Here is a 19,710-nt window from a genome sequence, read left to right as displayed (position 1 = left end):
AGGACTGTGGGGGGCAGGGTGGGACTGGCAGGGGCTGTGGGTCTGGAGCGGGGGGCACCGGCAGGGCTGTGGGGGGCAGGGCGGGGCTGGCAGGGGCTGTGGGTCTGGAGCAGGGGGCACCGGCAGGGCTGTGGGGGGCAGGAGTCCAGTAAGTGGCCTAGTTGTGCTGGGTTTGTCGCTCTCAGCTTCGTTCCTGGAGGTCTGGGCTGGGCTCCCCGCGGGCAGCCAATGACAGGACGGTGCCGGACACTGGGGTCCCCTCTCCGCATTGGGGGGTCCCCCGAGCAGAGGAGAAGTGCGAGCAGGGCAGGGGGCACTTCCTGGCGGCGGCGGCTGGGTCCGTTCCGTGGGCAAACGGGGGTTGTTTTCCAGGTGTATTAATGGGGAAATGCGCGTGAAACTCCGACAGCCTGCGGCGTTGGCTGTGGCAGAGGGAGGGGAGGGAATGTGGGTGAACACAGACAAACTCCTCCACCGGGGTATAAATCCCAGACCCGAGAATCGGGAGAGCTGGGCAACCATTTAGCCTAACAAGCGGCTCGGTAGGCGTCTGGGCTGCCCCCTGCTGGCCAGAATTAGAGCTGTCGACGTGTGTCATAACACCTATACTGCTGGCAGGCCCTGGGGAGTCTCCGTCAGCTCTGGAGGCAGGGGCTGAGCATCCCAGCGAGGGAGAGCTGAGTCTGAGCTGCAAAGTGCTGCATGTCTGGGGTGCACTAAGCTGTCTGGCTGCTGACTCCTTGTCTGCAGTTAAGCCGTGGTGCTGTCTGGGGCTCTGGGAGCCCTGCAGGCCTGGGGCAGGGCCGGGGGGGGGGGCTGCCCTGAACTCCCCATGTGCTGAGAGTAACCGCGGCTCCCCTGCGGTGCTGCTAGCCACCTGCCGCACAGCCGGAGCACAGCGGGGCGTGTTCTGGGGGCTCTCGGCCGTGCTGACCGACCGCTGGGCTGGTGTGCTCCAGGCCTGTGGGGCTGTTCGCCCGGCAGGTGTCCCTGAACAGCGCCCCAGTACCCGGTGCCCCCTCCTGGCTCTGTCCATCCACCTGCCAAGTCAAACCCCTTTCCCACGTCCCCTTCCCCGGCTCTGTCCGTGCCGGATCTCCATACCCATCCTGCTCCAGAGGGGGTGTGCCAGCCAATGAGCATCCAGGAAACACTCCGTAGGGAGGAGCGCTCATTCTCATTGGTGAGTTCCCTGGGAAGGCGGTGCTTTGGAGGCCCCGCCCACAATGCCAGGCTACTTCGGTTTTCTGCTTTAAACGGTGTCATCAGTAGGATTCAGAGTTAGCACAGTCGTGGGGGGAGCAGGAGCGTCCCTGCTCCTCCGAGGGCCCCGGCCAGACTCAGGCCGATGCTGCCACCAAGAAACTTGCGCAGAGCTGCGGAGGAAAGATCCGTTTGGGCCGGGCCGGTGGGGACCGCTGGGCCCTGCGCCCCCGACCCCGAGCAGAGGGGACGCTGCCCCCGGGCGTTGCTGGGGCTGGTGGGGTCTGGCTGGGCTGGAGGCAGGGGAGGGCTGGCCAGCATGCGGGGAGCACTGCAGGCACAGGCTGGAATGGATCCGCATGGGCAGTTCCCCGGCCAGGGGGCAGGCGGGCATGGGAGCAGGAGAAGGGAGAGGCTGGGCGGGTAGGTGGCTCTGTCCCTGGGCTGGGCACAGGACTGGCGCTGCCAAGGCCGGGTGAGCGGTGCCCCGGCGAGTCCCTGGCCCTTCGACCGTGAGCGGAGCCAAGTCCCGAAAGTCAGCGAGGGGCCTGTCGTGCTGCCCTTCCTTCCCCTCCCGCGCTGGCCTCTCCCTGCCCTCCCGCGGTAACAATGGGGAGGCGCCTCCGGGCGCCCGGCCCTCGCCCCCTGGCCGGCTCCGGCCTAAGGCACAAGCGCAGCCTCGCGCTCTGCAAATGCAGCCACCTCTGGGGAAGGGACGGGGCAGAACGGTGCTTTGCTGGGTGCAGCCCTGGGCAGGGGCGCAGTGCAGTGCGGGGGCCTCTGCTGTGGGCTCCCCCCAAGGGGAAGGGGGGTCTTCGTGCCCCGGGCTTAGTGCCCCTTAGCTCAGGCCTGTTGGCAGGGCCCAGCCCCCAGGGAAAAGCCTGGGGAGACACCCCCGCCCCCAGTCTGTGCAGTCCCCTGAGCCGCACATGGCCCTGCACTCCCTTCAGGGGAGCCAGACAGTGCAGAGGGATGTGCCCTGGGGCTGGCTGGCAGGGGCTGTGGGTCAGGGATGGGGGCAGAGCTGGGCAAGGGGAGCTCAGGGCTGGGATAACAGCTCTGCCCGTGCCCCCCACTCCCACCCACAGCCCCTTCCAGCCCAGCCTGGCCCCCCCTGCCCTACCGGTGCCCCCCACTCCCAACCACAGCCCCTTCCAGCCCAGCCCGGCCCCCTCTGCCCTACCGGTGCCCCCCACTCCCAACCACAGCCCCTTCCAGCCCAGCCCGGCCCCCTCTGCCCTACCGGTGCCCCCCACTCCCACCCCACAGCCCCTTCCAGCCCAGCCCGGCCCCCCCTGCCCTACCGGTGCCCCCCCCACTCCCAACCACAGCCCCTTCCAGCCCAGCCTGGCCCCCCCTGCCCTACCGGTGCCCCCCACTCCCACCCACAGCCCCTTCCAGCCCAGCCTGGCCCCCCCTGCCCTACCGGTGCCCCCCACTCCCACCCACAGCCCCTTCCAGCCCAGCCCTGCCCCCCCTGCCCTACCGGTGCCCCCCACTCCCAACCACAGCCCCTTCCAGCCCAGCCCGGCCCCCTCTGCCCTACCGGTGCCCCCCACTCCCACCCCACAGCCCCTTCCAGCCCAGCCCGGCCCCCCCTGCCCTACCGGTGCCCCCCCCACTCCCAACCACAGCCCCTTCCAGCCCAGCCTGGCCCCCCCTGCCCTACCGGTGCCCCCCACTCCCACCCACAGCCCCTTCCAGCCCAGCCTGGCCCCCCCTGCCCTACCGGTGCCCCCCACTCCCACCCACAGCCCCTTCCAGCCCAGCCCTGCCCCCCCTGCCCTACCGGTGCCCCCCACTCCCAACCACAGCCCCTTCCAGCCCAGCCCTGCCCCCCCTACCCTGCCACTGCTCCCCCACTCCCAACCACAGCCCCTTCCAGCCCAGCCCGGCCCCCCCTGCCCTACCGGTGCCCCCCACTCCCAACCCATGGCCCCTTCCAGCCCAGCCCGGCCCCCCCTGCCCTACCGGTGCCCCCCACTCCCAACCACAGCCCCTTCCAGCCCAGCCTGGCCCCCCTGCCCTACCAGTGCCCCCCACTCCCAACCACAGCCCCTGCCAGCCCAGCCCTGCCCCCCCTACCCTGCCACTGCTCCCCCACTCCCAACCCACGGCCCCTTCCAGCCAGCCCGGCCCCCCCTGCCCTACCGGTGCCCTCCACTCCCAACCACAGCCCCTTCCAGCCCAGCCCGGCCCCCCCTGCCCTACCGGTGCCCCCCACTCCCAACCACGGCCCCTGCCAGCCCAGCCCTGCCCCCTCTGCCCTACCAGTGCCCCCCACTCCCAACCACAGCCCCTGCCAGCCCAGCCCTGCCCCCTCTGCCCTACCAGTGCCCCCCACTCCCAACCACAGCCCCTGCCAGCCCAGCCCTGCCACTGCCCCCCCACTCCCACCCCACAGCCCCTCCCAGCCCTGCCACTGCCCCCCCACTCCCGCCCCACAGCCCCTGCCAGCCCAGCCCTGCTCTGGACTCCCGGGGGCAGCCTTGGCCATGGCTCCTGGCCCTGCTGGTTGCAGGGGGGGTCGGGGGGAGCAGGCCAGGCCTGGCCGCTCTCCGGAGCGGGGCCCAAGGTCGGAAGCAGCAGGAAACCAACCCAAGGCTGCCGTTGTGGGTCCTGCGCGGCAGCGGCCCTGGTGGAGGGGTGGGGGCTGTTCTGGGCTCTTCCTGCACCCAGGTTGGGGGGGAGGCGTTCAGCGCCTGTCAGGACGCACTGATCCCAAGCCAGGGGAGGCCGGCCCATGGAGCCTGGCTGCCGGCTGGGGGTGAAGCTGTTTGTGCCCTTTTAGTGGGGTGGGGGAGGGGACGGGCCTGGGGCTCTGCCCTGCTCCAGGGCTTTGGGCAGGGGGCTTGTGGGGGAGGGAGGCTCCCCCCTTGTGCTCAGCGCTGGCCCCAGTGCGCTGCTGGGGGCGCTGTGCGGCGGGGTGGGGGCTCTGCCCTCTTGGCTGTGGGATGCTGTGGGGCAGGGCGGGGGGGTCGCTGTGGCAGAAGATGGGGGTCTCTGCCCTCTGGGCTGGGGGGCACTGTGGGGCAGCGGGGCTCGGACACTGGTGCTGGGGGGCACTGTGGGGCAGGGCAGGGGGGCTCGGACACTGGTGCTGGGGGGCACTGTGGGGCAGGGCAGGGGGCTCGGACACTGGTGCTGGGGGGCACTGTGGGGCAGGGCAGGGGGGCTCTGCCCGCTGGGCTGGGGGGCACTGTGGGGCAGGGCAGGGGGCTCTGCCCGCTGGGCTGGGGAGCTCTCTTCTCCTGGCCTCCTGTCATGGGGATGGGGGCCATGCTCTGGCAGCTGCTGCCTTTCCCTTGCGATCTGCCCTCTGGGCCATGGGCCCAGGTCAGGCCTGACCCCAAGGCGGGCAGGGCCAGGCTGCCCCCTACATCCCACTGAGGCTCAGCCGGCTGCTGGCTCTCCATAGAACAAGAGAGCAGCCAGACCGGGTCAGCCCAAAGGCCCATCCTGCCCAGTGTCCTGTCTGCCCACAGTGGCCAGCGCCAGGTGCCCCAGAGGGAGGGAACCGAACAGGTAATGATCAAGCGTCTCTCTCCTGCCATCCATCTCCACCCTCTGACAAACAGAGGCCAGGGACCCCATTCCTTACCCAGCCTGGCTAATAGCCTCCTCTGGCAAGGAGTTCCACAGGTTGACTGTGCGCTGTGCGAAGAAGAATTTTCTTTTATTTGTTTTAGACCTGCCGCTCATCAATTTCATTTGGTGGCCCCTAGTTCTTATATGATGGGAACAAGTAAATAACGTTTCCTTAGTCACTTTCTCCACACCGGTCACGATTTTATAGACCTCTGTCCTATCCCCCCTTAGACTCCTCTTCTCCAAGCTGAAAAATCCCAGTTTCTTTAATCTCTCCTCATATGGGACCCGTTCCAAACCCCTCATCGTTTTAGTTGCCCTCCCTTGGCTTCCCGTGCGTCCCTCCCCAGAGCTGGCTGCATTTTGATTTGGGGTCCTAGCATCCCGGCTGTGGCACTGGGCGGCTCTGCTGGAGAGGAAGGGCCAAGGCCGGGCCTGGGAACCTGCGGCTGGTTAATAAATTACTGCTTCCCCATTCCAGCCAGGGCTCCGCCCTGCCCCTGCCCTGGGCCTTGGGAACTGGTCTGGAACCGTCACAGGCCCCTGGGCAGCATTTCCTGCCTGTTCTGGCCCCTCCAGCCCCTGCAGCATCTGTTCTGGTGCCAGCCGGGCCAGGGTGGGGGTGGGAAACCTCCCGTGTCCCCCCCCCCCCGATAAGCAGGAACCCAAGGGCAGCTGTACCCCCCCTCCCCCAGCTGCCCAGTCTGCAATGCCCAGGCCTGTGCCAGGAGTCACTAACAGACCCTGCCTGGTTGGACCAGTGCCTACCCCAGTTGCTGCAGGGGGCCCGCACCCCCCCGCAAGCACCCCAGCACCCCCACGCGCACCCCCCCACCCCTCCCCGCACCTGCACACACAGTCTCTGAGCGTGACCCACAGGGGTGAGCTTGTGGGTGGCCTGGGGGGCCAGCTCCTTGGCAGGTCCCTGCCGGCCTCTCTAAATATTTGTGCCTTCCCTGTGCCGAGGAGACGCAGTCTCGCCCGCTCGTGCCAGCACTCGCCAGGCCTGCCCCCTCTCCCCACCCCACCCCACCCCAACTGCTGCCGCTCGGCTGGGCTGGCCCCTCTCCCCGTCCTGCCCCCGGCTGCTGCCGCTCGGCTGGGCTGGCCCCTCTCCCCGTCCTGCCCCCAGCTGCTGCCGCTCGGCCGGGCTGGCCCCTCTCCCCGTCCTGCCCCCGGCTGCTGCCGCTCGGCCGGGCTGGCCCCTCTCCCCGTCCTGCCCCCGGCTGCTGCCGCTCGGCCGGGCTGGCCCCTCTCCCCGTCCTGCCCCCGGCTGCTGCCGCTCGGCCGGGCTGGCCCCTCTCCCCGTCCTGCCCCCGGCTGCTGCCGCTCGGCCGGGCTGGCCCCTCTCCCCGTCCTGCCCCCGGCTGCTGCCGCTCGGCCGGGCTGGCCCCTCTCCCCGTCCTGCCCCCGGCTGCTGCCGCTCGGCCGGGCTGGCCCCTCTCCCCGTCCTGCCCCCGGCTGCTGCCGCTCGGCCGGGCTGGCCCCTCTCCCCGTCCTGCCCCCGGCTGCTGCCGCTCGGCCGGGCTGGCCCCTCTCCCCGTCCTGCCCCCGGCTGCTGCCGCTCGGCCGGGCTGGCCCCTCTCCCCGTCCTGCCCCCGGCTGCTGCCGCTCGGCCGGGCTGGCCCCTCTCCCCGTCCTGCCCCCGGCTGCTGCTGCTCGGCCGGGCTGGCCCCTCTCCCCGTCCTGCCCCTGGCTGCTGCTGCTCGGCCGGGCTGGCCCCTCTCCCCGTCCTGCCCCCGGCTGCTGCTGCTCGGCCGGGCTGGCTGGGTGCAGCAGCTGAGCTTTGACCTGAGTGGCCAGCTGGGGAGGCCAGGGCTGCAGGGATGTCACGCAGCAGCTGCCCACCCCCATCCCATCCCCTCCCTCCTGGTGCAGTGACACCCCCCCGCCCAGTTGGCACCGTTCATGCTGAGCCAGATCCTTGTGCCAACGCCTGGCAGGGCAAGAAACTCCTCTGGTGGGGGGGGGGGGGGCATGCACCACCCAGCAGCCCCACCAGAGCCTTTCCGCGGGGGCGCTGGGTGAGGGCAGGGCCTGGGCTGGGCTGCTAGAGAAGGGAAGGAGATGCCAGGGTGATTGGCAGCCATGGCACAGCTGGGGGGACCTCACCCCTCTCCCCCTCCCCTGGCCACATGCTCCCTGCAGCTGCCAGGGGGAGGGACTGGCTGGCATCTCCGGGGCATGGTTGCGGTGGGGAGATGGGGGGCACACTCAGGTGGGATGGAGCCCCCTTCCATAGGGCCCGGTCCAAGCACGAGGAGCAGCCAGGCCCTGGGCATGCATCAGGCAAGGCCGTGCCCCTGGACAGATCCCCAAGGCCAGATTTGAGGCCCGCAAGCCCAGGGGTGAAGGTGCCTGGGACAAGCCTGGCTGGGCGGCTGGCCCGTCGTCCCCAGCTGGCTGCAGGGCAGTGGAAGGGGGCGGGAGGCAGGGGCCAGCAGCCCCCTGTGCCTAGCACGGCCCAAGCTACTCTGCTCCCAGCCCCCGCTTGCCCACCTGGCGCCTGCTGTGTGTGCGGCCTGCGGGGGGTCCCTTTTCTGACTCGTAGGGGACCCTGTGCCAGGGAACTGAATGAAGTGGTGACATGGAGCATCAAGGCTGGACCTGTATGTACACGTGTGTGCGTGTGTGTGTGTGCGTGTGTGTGTACATGCACCAGCAAGAAGTCCCATAAGCAACCCCCCTAGACACTCCAGTTTCTCCTGTGCCACCACCCTCCTTGCACTGATGAGAGGCTATGAAAACCAAATCTTAGCAGGTTCTTCCGATCCCAAAGGACCAGCCGCTTTCCTAGTGTGTGCCTCGTACCCAAAAGAGCACGCTGGGCCAATCCTCTAGAATCTCAAATGGAAAGGAAGTTGGGTACGACTACACTTGCCCCCTAGTTCGAACTAGGGATGCAAATGTAGGCGACCGAAATTGCTAATGAAGCGGGATTTAAATATCCTGCGCTTCATTAGCATAATCTCGCCCGCACGCTATTCCGATTGGCAGCTGATTCGAACCAGGAAGTGGCTCCAGGCCGCGGTAGTTCAAATCACACCCCTTGGTTCGAACTAATGTTACTCAAAAAATGAGGAGTCTGAAAAGTCATCCGGCTTTCCGGGCTCCGGTCACGGCCAAGATGCTCCTGAAGTGGTGAGCTGGAGTGAAGACAAATGGAGGAACCTCCAGGGCCCTCTATCCCCTTGCCCACGTGGAGGGCGTCCCATTGCCCACGCAGAAGGCACCTCCCCAGATGGAGTGTGTCACATGAGCAAGTCACCTGTCGGTGTCTGGTGTTAGGCAAACCGCCATGGCGTACCTGCTGCTCTGCAGGTTTGCAGCGAAGTCCCTCAGCTGTGGATTGGCCCCACTTAAGGTGCATTGTCAGTCAAGTGCTGCTAGTCACTGGACTAGCCGCCTTTCCACAGTAGGTGGGTGATGCCTGTTGGTGTCTCCAGAAGCAAATCCCTGGAATACCAGCCCAGAACCAATCCCCCTAACATCACGTACAAAATCCCTACAGGCACAGGGATGGTATCAACAGAACCAGCAAAGCATCCGTTTTCAGTAGACCCCTCACATGGCCACTTTGCACAACATGTGTGGCTCTGGGTTACTACCGGTTCGAATCCCGCATTAGAACCAGGACGTAACTGGAATGGGTCATGAAGCCACGTTTGGGTAGAACAGGCGTCAGCAGTGTGAGGGTCGTCGTGCAGCTAACAGTCCGGTTGAATCCTTTTACAAAGCCAAGGTCCAACTTGGTGAGACCGACGGTGGATCGGACCTGCTTTTGCAGCCTGCTTCCCATGTGTCCTAGGAGATCTTGCCAAGCATGAAAGAAAATAGTTCATTTTTCCATACAAGCTCTGGCGAATGTTTGGAATCCAAATAGCATCCAGTTAACATAGGTATTTGTGTTTGTCCTAGTGTGGGAATCTTGGCATTTAGCCATGACAGCAACAGGGGCATGTGCCTCAGTTTCCCTTTACCTACAGCACATTAGACTAGTTCCAGGCACCGACTGTGAAAGATCCATCTCGCAAGGCCTTTTAACACTGGGCACGTCCACATTGAGGGCAAAAGTCGAATTAAACTACGCAACTTCAGCTGCATTAATTGCGTAGCTGAAGTCAGAGTAGCTTAATTGGGCGTTTGGCGCTGTCTCCACAGCAGGAAGTGGGAGGAAGAGCACTCTTCCTTTGACTCCCCTTACTCCTCAGGAAATGAGGGTTGCAGGAGTCAGAGTAGGAAGCCCAGTTGTTTCGCAGTAACTGGCTTGCTGTCCTTCCATCACCTGCCTCTGCTTTCACATGCAATCCAGTGCCAAGCGCCCCCGGAGGTCCACAGTGCCTAGAGAGAGTTGACCTGCCATCTGTGTTCCGGGGAGATGCACTGCACCGCTGTTCTGCTCTGCCCACTGAGCCACACTGCCCTTCCTCAGAGCCTGAGACGCACCCCAGCCCCTCCCAGAATCGGACCAACCCCTGTCACTGGAGTGTCCCAGGGTTGTCCCCGTTCTCTCGCCGTTTCAACGTTGTCTGAAACAACTCTCAGTCCCTCTGAAAGCGCCTCTCCACGTCCCCGCTGGCTCTTCCTGCACCCGGCAGGAAAGAAAACCCCTTGCTGGGTCAGGCCCTAGATATAACCCCCATCTCCCCACTGCCAAGGCAGGGAGAACCAGGCAGCTGTGGGGCTGAAGGGAGCCTGTGCCAAGGGGTTCACCAGCCCTGCCGCTCTCCCCTGCCGGTTGCCACCTGGCTGGCCGGAGCGCTGCGTCCGGTAAACGGATCAGAAGGATCTCGTTATCTCAGGCCGGATTAAGACGGGAGGGGAGGTGTTGGCTCAAGTGGATTATGCAGGGAGCAGGTTAATCCAAGCCGGGGTGGTGCAGAGCAGCCGGCAAGCACCAGGCACCGCAGAGAGCTCTGCAGGGATCTGCCACCGGGAGAGCGAACGGGGGGCAGGGGCCCTGCGGGAGGCAGTGGGGGAGCTGAGGTTGATATTAGCGATGGAGAAGCTGCGGATCGGGTGTGAGGGGCAGGGGGATGGGGGGAGCCACAGCTGGGGGGCAGGGCTGGGCTGGCGGGGGCTGCGGGGGGGGGGGCAGTGAGGGGCACCGGCAGAGCTGTGGGGAACCGAGGGCTGGGATCACAGGGGTCCCAGCCTGGTGCCACTGCCTGTCCCACTCCACTCCCCATATCTGTCCCCGCTACCCGAGCCTGTTACCCTCCTGGCTGCACCTGCCTGGGGGTGGTGCCCATCCCTGGGGCATCTTGGTCCTGCCTCTCCTGGGCACCTGAGGGGCTGGGCCCCCACCACTTGGTTTGGAGAGGCTGCATCTGCCCCATACCAGGCATCGCCCCACAGCCAGGCTGTGTCCAGGGCCAGAGGGAGACGGGGGCAGGCCAGAGGAGCAGGGGCTGGGCAGTGGGGTGGGGCTGGAGAGGGGAGGACTGGACCCACACGGGAGAAACGTGGCAGCCCCAGGAGCGCTGCCGGCTGCTCCCTCCCAGCACCCGGCTGGGGGTCTGCAGGGCAGGGCAGCAGCCGCAGGCGTGGGTGTCACAAGCGGGTGAAGGGGCAGAGCCGGGTGATGCATAAAGGGCCAATCCTTGCCCTCCTTCACACCAGAGTCCTGCCCCCTTCTCTAACCACTAGCCCTCGCTCCCCTCCCCCAGAGCCGGGGAGGGAGTCCTGGCCCCAGCCGTGCTGGAGGGGGACCGGCTGGGCGACCGAGGGGCTACTGAGCGATGGGAGCTGAGCCCTTGCAGCTGATGGGGTGGAGAGAGGGCCGCTCCCCCACAAAGCATCTGACGAAGTGGGTCTTTGCCCACGAAAGCTTATGCTCCTACACTTCAGTTAGTCTATAAGGTGCCACAGGACTCCTCGTCGCTCCCCCACAAAGGCGTCCCCAGGGGCCACCAGCATCCGGCGTCCTGTAGCCCCAGGGCTGCATGTGGCTGGGTTGCCAGCAGTGTCCCGCTAAGCTTTCCAAGCGGGAGCCGTGTCTTGTGCACCCGTACGGAGGCGCTGGGCCCTGGCCCGGATGCGCCACCACAGCGCCCACCAGGCGCGAACAACCGTACATGGAACAACCGTACATGGAACAACAGTACATGCACCGTTTCCAGTGCCATGGAAGGCAACATACGAACACCCAGACTTGCGCCTGCATCCACAGGCTCTCCAACCCGGCACCCTGTCCTGTGCCCCGTTGCCCCTAACTTCTGCACAGCGCCCCCTTCTTCCCACCCCCGCGCTGTCCTCCCGGCCCCCTCCAGGCTGAGCCGGGTGCACCCGGACAGCGACCCGGGCAAACGTCCCACGGCACCTCTGATCCCTCCCGGGTGCCCCGTGCTGAGGTCAGCAGGCACGGGGCAGCCCCCTGCCACCCTGGCTCAGCCCCTCAGCTCCCCACCCCCCATCCAGCGCGGGAGCATGCTGCAGGCAGGCTGGGCACCGGGGGGGTGTCCGAGGGGGGTACCCTGTGGATTAACCCCGTCCCTGCCTTGCCCCCAGGTGCTCACAGCCCGTCGCCGTCCAAGAAGCCCCGGAACCGCAGCATCTTCCAGTCCCTCTTCTGCTGCCTCTGCCATGACGACTCGGACCCCATCCCGGTCAACAACAATGCGCCACTGCTGGTGGAGGAAAACGGCGTCGTGCCCAAGGTAGAGGGGTGCTGGGGGTGGGGGGCGAGTCCATGGGCACTGGCTGCCCCTGCTTCCCTGGGATGAGCCCCCCACAGGCCCACCCAGCTCCGTATCTCCCCGGCCTGACCTCAGGGAGTCCCCCTTATCCTGGCCCTCCCCCCGCCCTGGGCCAGGCCTCCTGCTGACCAGCTGAGCTATGAATGGGGGGTTTTCACAAACACAGAGCTCCCCAAGGGCTCTGCTTGGAGCAGCTTCCCTTGTGCCCTCCACCCCCATGCCCACCAGTGGCACGACGCCCCATGGGCAGGGGCAGCCGCTGCTGGGACTGCCAGGGGTGCTGCCCGTGGGACGTCCTGGGGGGCCAAGCAGGCCGTCAGGTAATTGCAGATGAGCTGGTGCTGCTGAGCCAGCCCTTTTCCTCCCTCCCCCCACCCCCCAAAGCTCATAGGCCATCCCCACCCAGGGAGATGCTGGGGCCAGCCGTACTGGTCCAGCTGGGGCAGACAGGGAGCAGTGATCCTGTATCCCAGTGAAATTGGAGGGGGGGCAGAATTGAGCCACCCAGGGGAAACTGAGGCGGAGCCCTGGGGTCAGAGGATGGGCATTTTGCACCGCCGGTGGAAAACTAACTCCTCAGCATAGTCCCCACCAGGCAAGAGCGCCCCCTATGGACTTCCCTCGGCTCCCTGCAGCACAGCGCCCCCTAGTGCCAATCTGGGCCAATGGAGCCAGCAGGGGGAGAGTGCCACCTATGGACTTCCTTCGGCTCCCTGAAGCACAGCGCCCCCTAGTGCCATGCTGGGCCAATGGAGCCAGCAGGGGGAGAGCGCCCCCTATGGACTTCCCTTGACTCCCTGCAGCACAGTGCCCCCTAGTGCCAATCTGGGCCAATGGGGCCAGCAGGGGGAGAGCGCCCCCTATGGACTTCCCTTGGCTCCCTGCAGCACAGCGCCCCCTAGTGCCAATCTGGGCCAATGGGGCCAGCAGGGGGAGAGCGCCCCCTATGGACTTCCCTTGGCTCCCTGCAGCACAGCGCCCCCCTAGTGCCATGCTCAGAGCCAGCCCTGGGTGTGAGGGGAGAGCGCCCCCTGCTGGCGAGCAGTTGCTGGGCCTGCACGCAGGCAGGGCCCGGCTTTCCAAGCAGCGCTAGCGCCCCCTGCAGTCATGAGCCGTGTTCTCCTGGTCTCCGGGGCTCATTGGGCCGGACCGCAGTGCCCGGAGCTGGCAGGACCGTAGGCCGGTCCCCACGGCCCCTGCAACCCCCGGCTCTGCTCTCAGCCCACGAGCCCTGGCCGTGGCTTTCGCCTTTCCCTGCCGGGCCAGATTCCGGGCTGTGGCGGGTCTGGCAGCTGAAGGCAGCTGGTGCCCTCTGGTGTCCGGCGGCGTCATTGCGCCTTCCCTGGGCTGAGCCAGTTCTTCCCAGACGGGTGCATCCAGGGGCTGCCGGGGTCTCGGGCACAGGGCCGCCCCCGGGTCAGGCCAGCAGCAGGGCGAGGTAGCGCCGGGTAGTGCCTGGGGGGCCAGTCACACACACGAGGCAGCAGTCAGAGACTGGCACTGCTGATGGGCCCCCGATGCGACCACCTCTGGGGAGCAGCGTGGCGGCTGGGGGCAGCGCACAGCAACCCCCGCCTGCAGGTCAGAAAGGGCCAAGGGGGGCAAAGGCCGAGCGCTTCATAGGCCTGGGCCCGGGCCCAGACTGAACTGCCCAAGCCAAGTCACCCGTTCCCTGTGGCTGGGAGGTCTAGGCCAGGAAGGGAGGGATCCGGGGGGCGTGGGCTGAGAAAGGCTGGGCTCTGCCCAGGCAGCCCTGCTCCGCTGGCCGGGATGTGGGGCCCCAGGCGCATGGGGCCTGCTGCCAGCAGACGCTCCAATGCCCTCGCCCCGGACTTGTCGCCCTCCCAGGCCTCCGTCAGGTACCTCCTGCCCGAGATCAAACCCCAGGATGCCAGCAAGCTGTGCGTGGTCATTGACCTGGACGAGACGCTGGTGCACAGCTCCTTCAAGGTCGGTCCGTCCCTGGGGGTGCCCCGTCCCCCTCCCCCTCCCCGCCCGGCCAGTCCTGTGCGCCACCCCTTGTCCGGCCAGCCCCTGTGGGCCACCCCTTGTCCGGCCAGCCCCTGTGGGCCACCCCTTGCCCAGCCAGCCCTGTGGGCCACCCCTTGTCCGGCCAGCCCCTGTGCGCCACCCCTTGTCCGGCCAGCCCCTGTGGGCCACCCCTTGTCCGGCCAGCCCCTGTGCGCCACCCCTTGTCCGGCCAGCCCCTGTGCGCCACCCCTTGTCCGGCCAGCCCCTGTGGGCCACCCCTTGTCCGGCCAGCCCCTGTGCGCCACCCCTTGTCCGGCCAGCCCCTGTGCGCCACCCCTTGTCCGGCCAGCCCCTGTGGGCCACCCCTTGTCCGGCCAGCCCCTGTGGGCCACCCCTTGTCCGGCCAGCCCCTGTGCGCCACCCCTTGTCCGGCCAGCCCCTGTGGGCCACCCCTTGTCCGGCCAGCCCCTGTGCGCCACCCCTTGTCCGGCCAGCCCCTGTGGGCCACCCCTTGCCCGGCCAGCCCCTGTGCGCCACCCCTTGTCCGGCCAGCCCCTGTGCGCCACCCCTTGTCCGACCAGCCCCTGTGGGCCACCCCTTGTCTGGCCAGCCCCTGTGGGCCACCCCTTGTCCAGCCAGCCCCTGTGCGCCACCCCTTGTCCGACCAGCCCCTGTGGGCCACCCCTTGTCCGGCCAGCCCCTGTGCGCCACCCCTTGTCCGACCAGCCCCTGTGGGCCACCCCTTGTCCGGCCAGCCCCTGTGCGCCACCCCTTGTCCGACCAGCCCCTGTGGGCCACCCCTTGTCCGACCAGCCCCTGTGCGCCACCCCTTGTCCGGCCAGCCCCTGTGCGCCACCCCTTGTCCGACCAGCCCCTGTGGGCCACCCCTTGTCCGGCCAGCCCCTGTGCGCCACCCCTTGTCCGACCAGCCCCTGTGCGCCACCCCTTGTCCGACCAGCCCCTGTGGGCCACCCCTTGTCCGGCCAGCCCCTGTGCGCCACCCCTTGTCCGGCGAGCCCCTGTGGGCCACCCCTTGTCCAGCCAGCCCCTGTGGGCCACCCCTTGTCCAGCCAGCCCCTGTGCGCCACCCCTTGTCCGGCCAGCCCCTGTGGGCCACCCCTTGTCCGGCCAGCCCCTGTGCGCCACCCCCTTCCAGGCCAGCCCCTGTGGGCCACCCCTTGTCCAGCCAGCCCCTGTGGGCCACCCCTTGTCCAGCCAGCCCCTGTGCGCCACCCCTTGTCCAGCCAGCCCCTGTGGGCCACCCCTTGTCCAGCCAGCCCCTGTGGGCCACCCGTTGCCCGGCCAGCCCCTGTGGGCCACCCCTTGTCCGGCCAGCCCCTGTGGGCCACCCCTTGTCCGGCCAGCCCTGTGGGCCACCCCTTGTCCGGCCAGCCCCTGTGGGCCACCCCTTGTCCAGCCAGCCCCTGTGGGCCACCCCTTGTCCAGCCAGCCCCTGTGGGCCACCCGTTGCCCGGCCAGCCCCTGTGGGCCACCCCTTGTCCAGCCAGCCCCTGTGGGCCACCCCTTGTCCAGCCAGCCCCTGTGGGCCACCCCTTGTCCGGCCAGCCCCTGTGGGCCACCCCTTGTCCAGCCAGCCCCTGTGGGCCACCCCTTGTCCAGCCAGCCCCTGTGGGCCACCCCTTGTCCAGCCAGCCCCTGTGGGCCACCCCTTGTCCAGCCAGCCCCTGTGGGCCACCCGTTGCCCGGCCAGCCCCTGTGGGCCACCCCTTGTCCGGCCAGCCCCTGTGGGCCACCCCCTTCCAGGCCATGTGGCCACAGGAACGGGCCAGAATGAGGGGATGGCTGGGGGGGTTCCCTGGGGGTGGGGCAGGAGGAGTCTGGGGTTTCCTGGGAGCAGTGGGGGTGCCTGCCCCCTCCCCCACTGACTCCTGTGCCCTCTGCAGCCAGTGAACAATGCCGACTTCATCATTCCTGTGGAGATTGATGGCATCATGCACCAGGTAAGGGGGGCGCCCATCCCCCCCGGGACCACCAGGCGCCCATCCCCCCTGGGACCACCAGGCACCCATCCCCCCCTGGGACCACCAGGCGCCCATCCCCCCTGGGACCACCAGGCACCCATCCCCCCCTGGGACCACCAGGCGCCCATCCCCCCCTGGGACCACCAGGCACCCATCCCCCCCTGGGACCACCAGGCACCCAGCCCCTGCTGGGCCCTGAGGGGCAGCCCCTTGGCATTGCAGCCAGCACCCTCTCCCCTCCACCCCCGTGGATGCCCAGCCAAGGAAGGGGGAGATCTTGGGCCCCGGGCCCTGGGGAGCCGGTGGGGGGCAGGGATCTTGCAGCTGTGCCTGAGGTGCGGCCTGGCTCTTCAGAGAGTTGCCCCCCACAGCTGCCTTTGCTGGGGCGTGGGGCTGGCGGGTTCCCTGTGGGGTTGGGGGGCTGCGTTTCCCACCGCCTGGCCCAGTTCTCAGGCAGGAGCCTGCCCCGCACGGAGGCCGGCGCCGGGTTCAAGTAATCCAGGATAGGCTGTGGTCTGCGCAGTCGGCCTGTTCTCGATTACTTGGGGCCGGAGCCGGCCGGCTGCTTCGGGGGAGACGCCGGAGAGATGCCGCGGGCCCCACTGCTGCCCCCCACCCCAAGCCCGGCCCCCGTTCTTCCCAGCGCTGGCGCAGAGATGGCTACGGGGCGCTGGGCCGCCCCCTGGCTCAGTGGGAGGTTCCTTTCCCTAGCCTGGTGGGTTGGGAGTCCCGTGGGTCGGGGGGGCCCATCTCGCTGGGCACTGCCTGCCTCCGGCCCCGCCAGCCGGCTCACGCTGCCCCTCCCCCAGGTGTACGTGCTGAAGCGGCCACACGTGGACGAGTTCTTGCGGCGCATGGGCGAGCTCTTCGAGTGCGTGCTCTTCACCGCCAGCCTGGCCAAGGTGAGCCCCTCGGCACCAGCTCCTCCCGCCTGGGGAAACTGAGGCACCGAGAGACAGGGCTCACCCATGGTCACCTGCCCCCCTGCTCTGCTCTGAATCAGCAGCCCCAGATAGGATCCAGAAGTCCCACTTCCCAGCCTCCCCCCACATCCCCTAAGCTCTAACCACTATGCCCCGCCCCCACTGCCCTCCCAGAGCCAGGCTAGGATCCTGGAGTCCCACTCCCCCCCCCAACCACTAGTCCCCACTGCCCTCCCAGAACTGGGCTAGGATCCTGGAGTTCCACTCCCCCCCCAACCACTAGTCCCCACTGCCCTCCCAGAACTGGGCTAGATCCCAGGCATCTCATCTCCTGCTCTAATCACTAGGCAATACTCCTCCTCCCGTCTAGCCCCTCCTTGTGCTCCTCCTTGGGGACGGGGGGGGCCTAGAACCCTGAACAATGCTGTGAGGCTGCTGCTGTCGGAGGAGGCACCCCCATGTCCCTGGAGAGGGGGACCCCAAGTGCTCTGAGGGGCCGAGATGTGTCCCAGAGGGGGATCCCCCAGAGCTCCCGGGGCTGGGATGTGCCCCTGGGGAGGGGACCCCCATGCTCTCAAGGGCCGGCAGGGGGACCCCAAGTGTTAGCGGCCAGAGGGGCCAGGGTTCAGCCCCTCTCCTGTTCCCTTTGGCCGAGCCTGACCCTGTGCCCCGGCCCCCTAGTACGCGGATCCCGTGGCCGACCTGCTGGACAAATGGGGAGCGTTCCGCGCCCGCCTCTTCCGCGAGTCCTGCGTCTTCCACCGCGGCAACTACGTCAAGGACCTGAGCCGCCTGGGCCGGGACCTGAACCGCATCATCATTGTGGACAACTCGCCCGCCTCCTACATCTTCCACCCGGACAACGCGGTAGGTGGCCGGTGGGCGGCGCGACGGCTCCGCGGCCTCGGGGCTTTGACTGGCTCCGAGTCTCCAGAGGCCTGGGGCAGGCGCGACGCCGGTCACACGTGCCACGAGTCTGTGAGGTCTCAGCCCAGGGATGACTGCTCCATAGTCACCAGCGTGGCGGGTTGTTCGGGTCACTCGGTTCACGTTGTCCCTGGGCCCGGGGCTGCGGGCGGGGAGGGAGGGGCGCCGGCAGCTGTGTGTAGGGGGGGGAGCCCAGGGCTGGGCTGGCAGGGGCTGCGGGTGGGGAGGGAGGGGCACCGGCAGCTGTGTGTAGGGGGGGGAGCCCAGGGCTGGGCTGGCAGGGGCTGCGGGTGGGGAGGGAGGGGCACCGGCAGCTGTGTGTAGGGGGGGGAGCCCAGGGCTGGGCTGGCAGGGGCTGCGGGTGGGGAGGGAGGGGCACCGGCAGCTGCGTGTAGGGGGGGGAGCCCAGGGCTGGGCTGGCAGGGGCTGCGGGTGGGGAGGGAGGGGCACCGGCAGGGCTGTGTCTCTGGCAGGGAGTCCAGGGCCAGCCCAGCAGCGACCATTGCCCCCTGCTGGACTGAGTTGGCTCTGCTCAGCTGCATGTCATACACCCCGTATGGCTCGTAGCAAAGGGGGAGTCTCCCTTTGCTCAAGTACATGCAGGGTGGCTCTGGGGGCAGTAGCGAGAACCAGGTGGCTCCCATGTAGCCAGGCTACGTTGCTGCAGTGAGATCCCGGTCGCTGCTGCTTTCTGAGAGCCGGCGTCTGTCCATGGGGAGGAAGAAGGAGCCACAATCGTCCGGGGCTTTTGGCACTGGGCCCCTGGCCAGCTGGCCTTCCGTCTCCCCTTGTCGCTGCTGAGACGGGGCAGGGGTAGATGGCTAGTTGCTCGGGGCAGCTCCTGCCCAGCCGGCCCGGCGAATCCAGGCTGCACGGAGGCTTTGTTCACTGGCCCGGCGCCGCAGCCACCTTGGGCTTGGGACGTGGCAGCTGTTTCTGCCGGGATCCCTCCCGCAGGGCTGAGCTGCAGCTGGCGCTGGGGTGGGGCCGGCAGCCACTTAGGACAGGAAGGGACAGTGACTCCTGCCTCTGATGGACGCAGCAGGGCAGTCTGGGATCCAACTGGGCACTGGCTTAGCGCCCCCAGGCCCAGACTGGCCGGCTCGCTGGGGTGCATGTCAAGGGGCACTGGGGGAGGAACGCTGGTGCAGGGCTGACAGTGCTGCGGAGGGGGGCGCCAGCTGACAGCACGGGCGCTCGGTATGCCATGGAGGGGGGCGGCAGGGCCCGGCACACCGGGGAGGGGAGCGGCGGGGGCCCGGCATGTCGGGGAGGAGGACAGCGGGGGCCCGGCACTCCAGGGAGGGGGACGCCGGCTGACAACGCAGGGCCCGGCTAACCCCCGTCTCCCCGCAGGTGCCGGTGGCGTCGTGGTTCGACAACATGGCCGACACGGAGCTGCTGGACCTGCTGCCGTTCTTTGAGAGACTCAGCAAAGTGGACGACGTTTACACAGTGCTCAAGCAGCACCGGACTAGCAGCTAGTGACCGGGGCCGAGGGAGGGGCCGGGCCAGATGCCAGCCTGGCGGGATCCCCCACCCTCCCGCTGCCGGCCGCCCCACTCGTCTCCCCGCCAGCCCCAGCGCGGGCCTGCAGCTTCTCGGGACGCGGTGCGGAGCCGTGGCAGGTGGCTGAGGGACCGGGCCGGCGCCCAGTGCTGGGCTCACACCCGCCGGACACAGTGGAAGTGGCCGGCTGCAACGCTCGAAACCAGCCACCCCCCTGGACCGGTGCCGGCGTGTAACGGTTCTTTCCCTGTCCGCCGGGGGCCACGCAACGGTGGCCCGGGCCCCTCCGACTGGGCTGGGCAGGCTCAGGACCACGGCCCAGCCTGTGTCACTTGCCAGCGAGGTGGGAGAGGTGGGTGGGCTGGGTCCCAGGAACCCGGTCGGGCAGAGGCCCCGTCCCCCCCGGAGCAGGGTGCAAAGTTCCCACCTGCTTTGCCCAGAGGGGAGCAGGTCCCCAGGCTGTGGGCAAAGGGAATCTGAGTCCTGGATCCCGTTCCACAAGGCCCTGGGCGCCTCTTACCCACTGGTGGGGTGCGGGCCCCATTCCAGGGGGTCAGCAGGGCCGTGGCAAGTGCTGGGGCCAGTGGGATGTTGGTTGTGTGAAGGTGGGGGGCGGTGAGCCGGGGGGCGGGGGCAGCCCAGGCTCCCCTAGTGGGGCTGAGAGAGGAAGAATTTGGACAGTGACAGTGGAGAGGAAGGAGCCCGGAGGGAAACAGAGAGTCTGTGGGCTAGTGGCGGGGAGGCGGGGCTAGTGGTGGGAAGGCGGGGCTAGTGGCAGGGAGGCGGGGCTAGTGGCGGGGAGGCGGGGCTAGTGGCAGGGCTGCAGATGGTCTGAGCTGAGAGGAGTTAGAGTAGCCCAGGGGTCTGGGGGAGAGGAGCAGGTTGGCCCACCAGGGTCCAGGCCCAAGG

The 19,710-nt window shown here is 68.1% G+C and overlaps 1 protein-coding gene across 2 annotated transcripts in view; it reads left to right on the top strand.

Moving 5' to 3' along the window:
* Window positions 1-19,710, top strand: part of CTDSP1 (CTD small phosphatase 1) — a 31,191-nt gene that overhangs the window by 8,661 nt on the left and 2,820 nt on the right. For both annotated transcript variants that reach the window (XM_075932983.1, XM_075932984.1), the window contains exons 2-7: window positions 11,302-11,450; window positions 13,338-13,439; window positions 15,365-15,421; window positions 16,252-16,344; window positions 17,047-17,232; window positions 18,649-19,710. The exon at window positions 18,649-19,710 is cut by the window's right edge and continues 2,820 nt beyond it. In XM_075932983.1, the coding sequence (XP_075789098.1) occupies window positions 11,302-11,450; window positions 13,338-13,439; window positions 15,365-15,421; window positions 16,252-16,344; window positions 17,047-17,232; window positions 18,649-18,777 (716 nt within the window). In that variant the 3' untranslated portion in view covers window positions 18,778-19,710. The remainder of the gene's footprint in view (window positions 1-11,301; window positions 11,451-13,337; window positions 13,440-15,364; window positions 15,422-16,251; window positions 16,345-17,046; window positions 17,233-18,648) is intronic.

This window comes from Pelodiscus sinensis, chromosome 7 (assembly GCF_049634645.1).
Source record: "Pelodiscus sinensis isolate JC-2024 chromosome 7, ASM4963464v1, whole genome shotgun sequence".
Lineage (NCBI taxonomy): Eukaryota > Metazoa > Chordata > Testudines > Trionychidae > Pelodiscus > Pelodiscus sinensis.
This window is presented reverse-complemented; position numbering and strand designations above follow the sequence as displayed.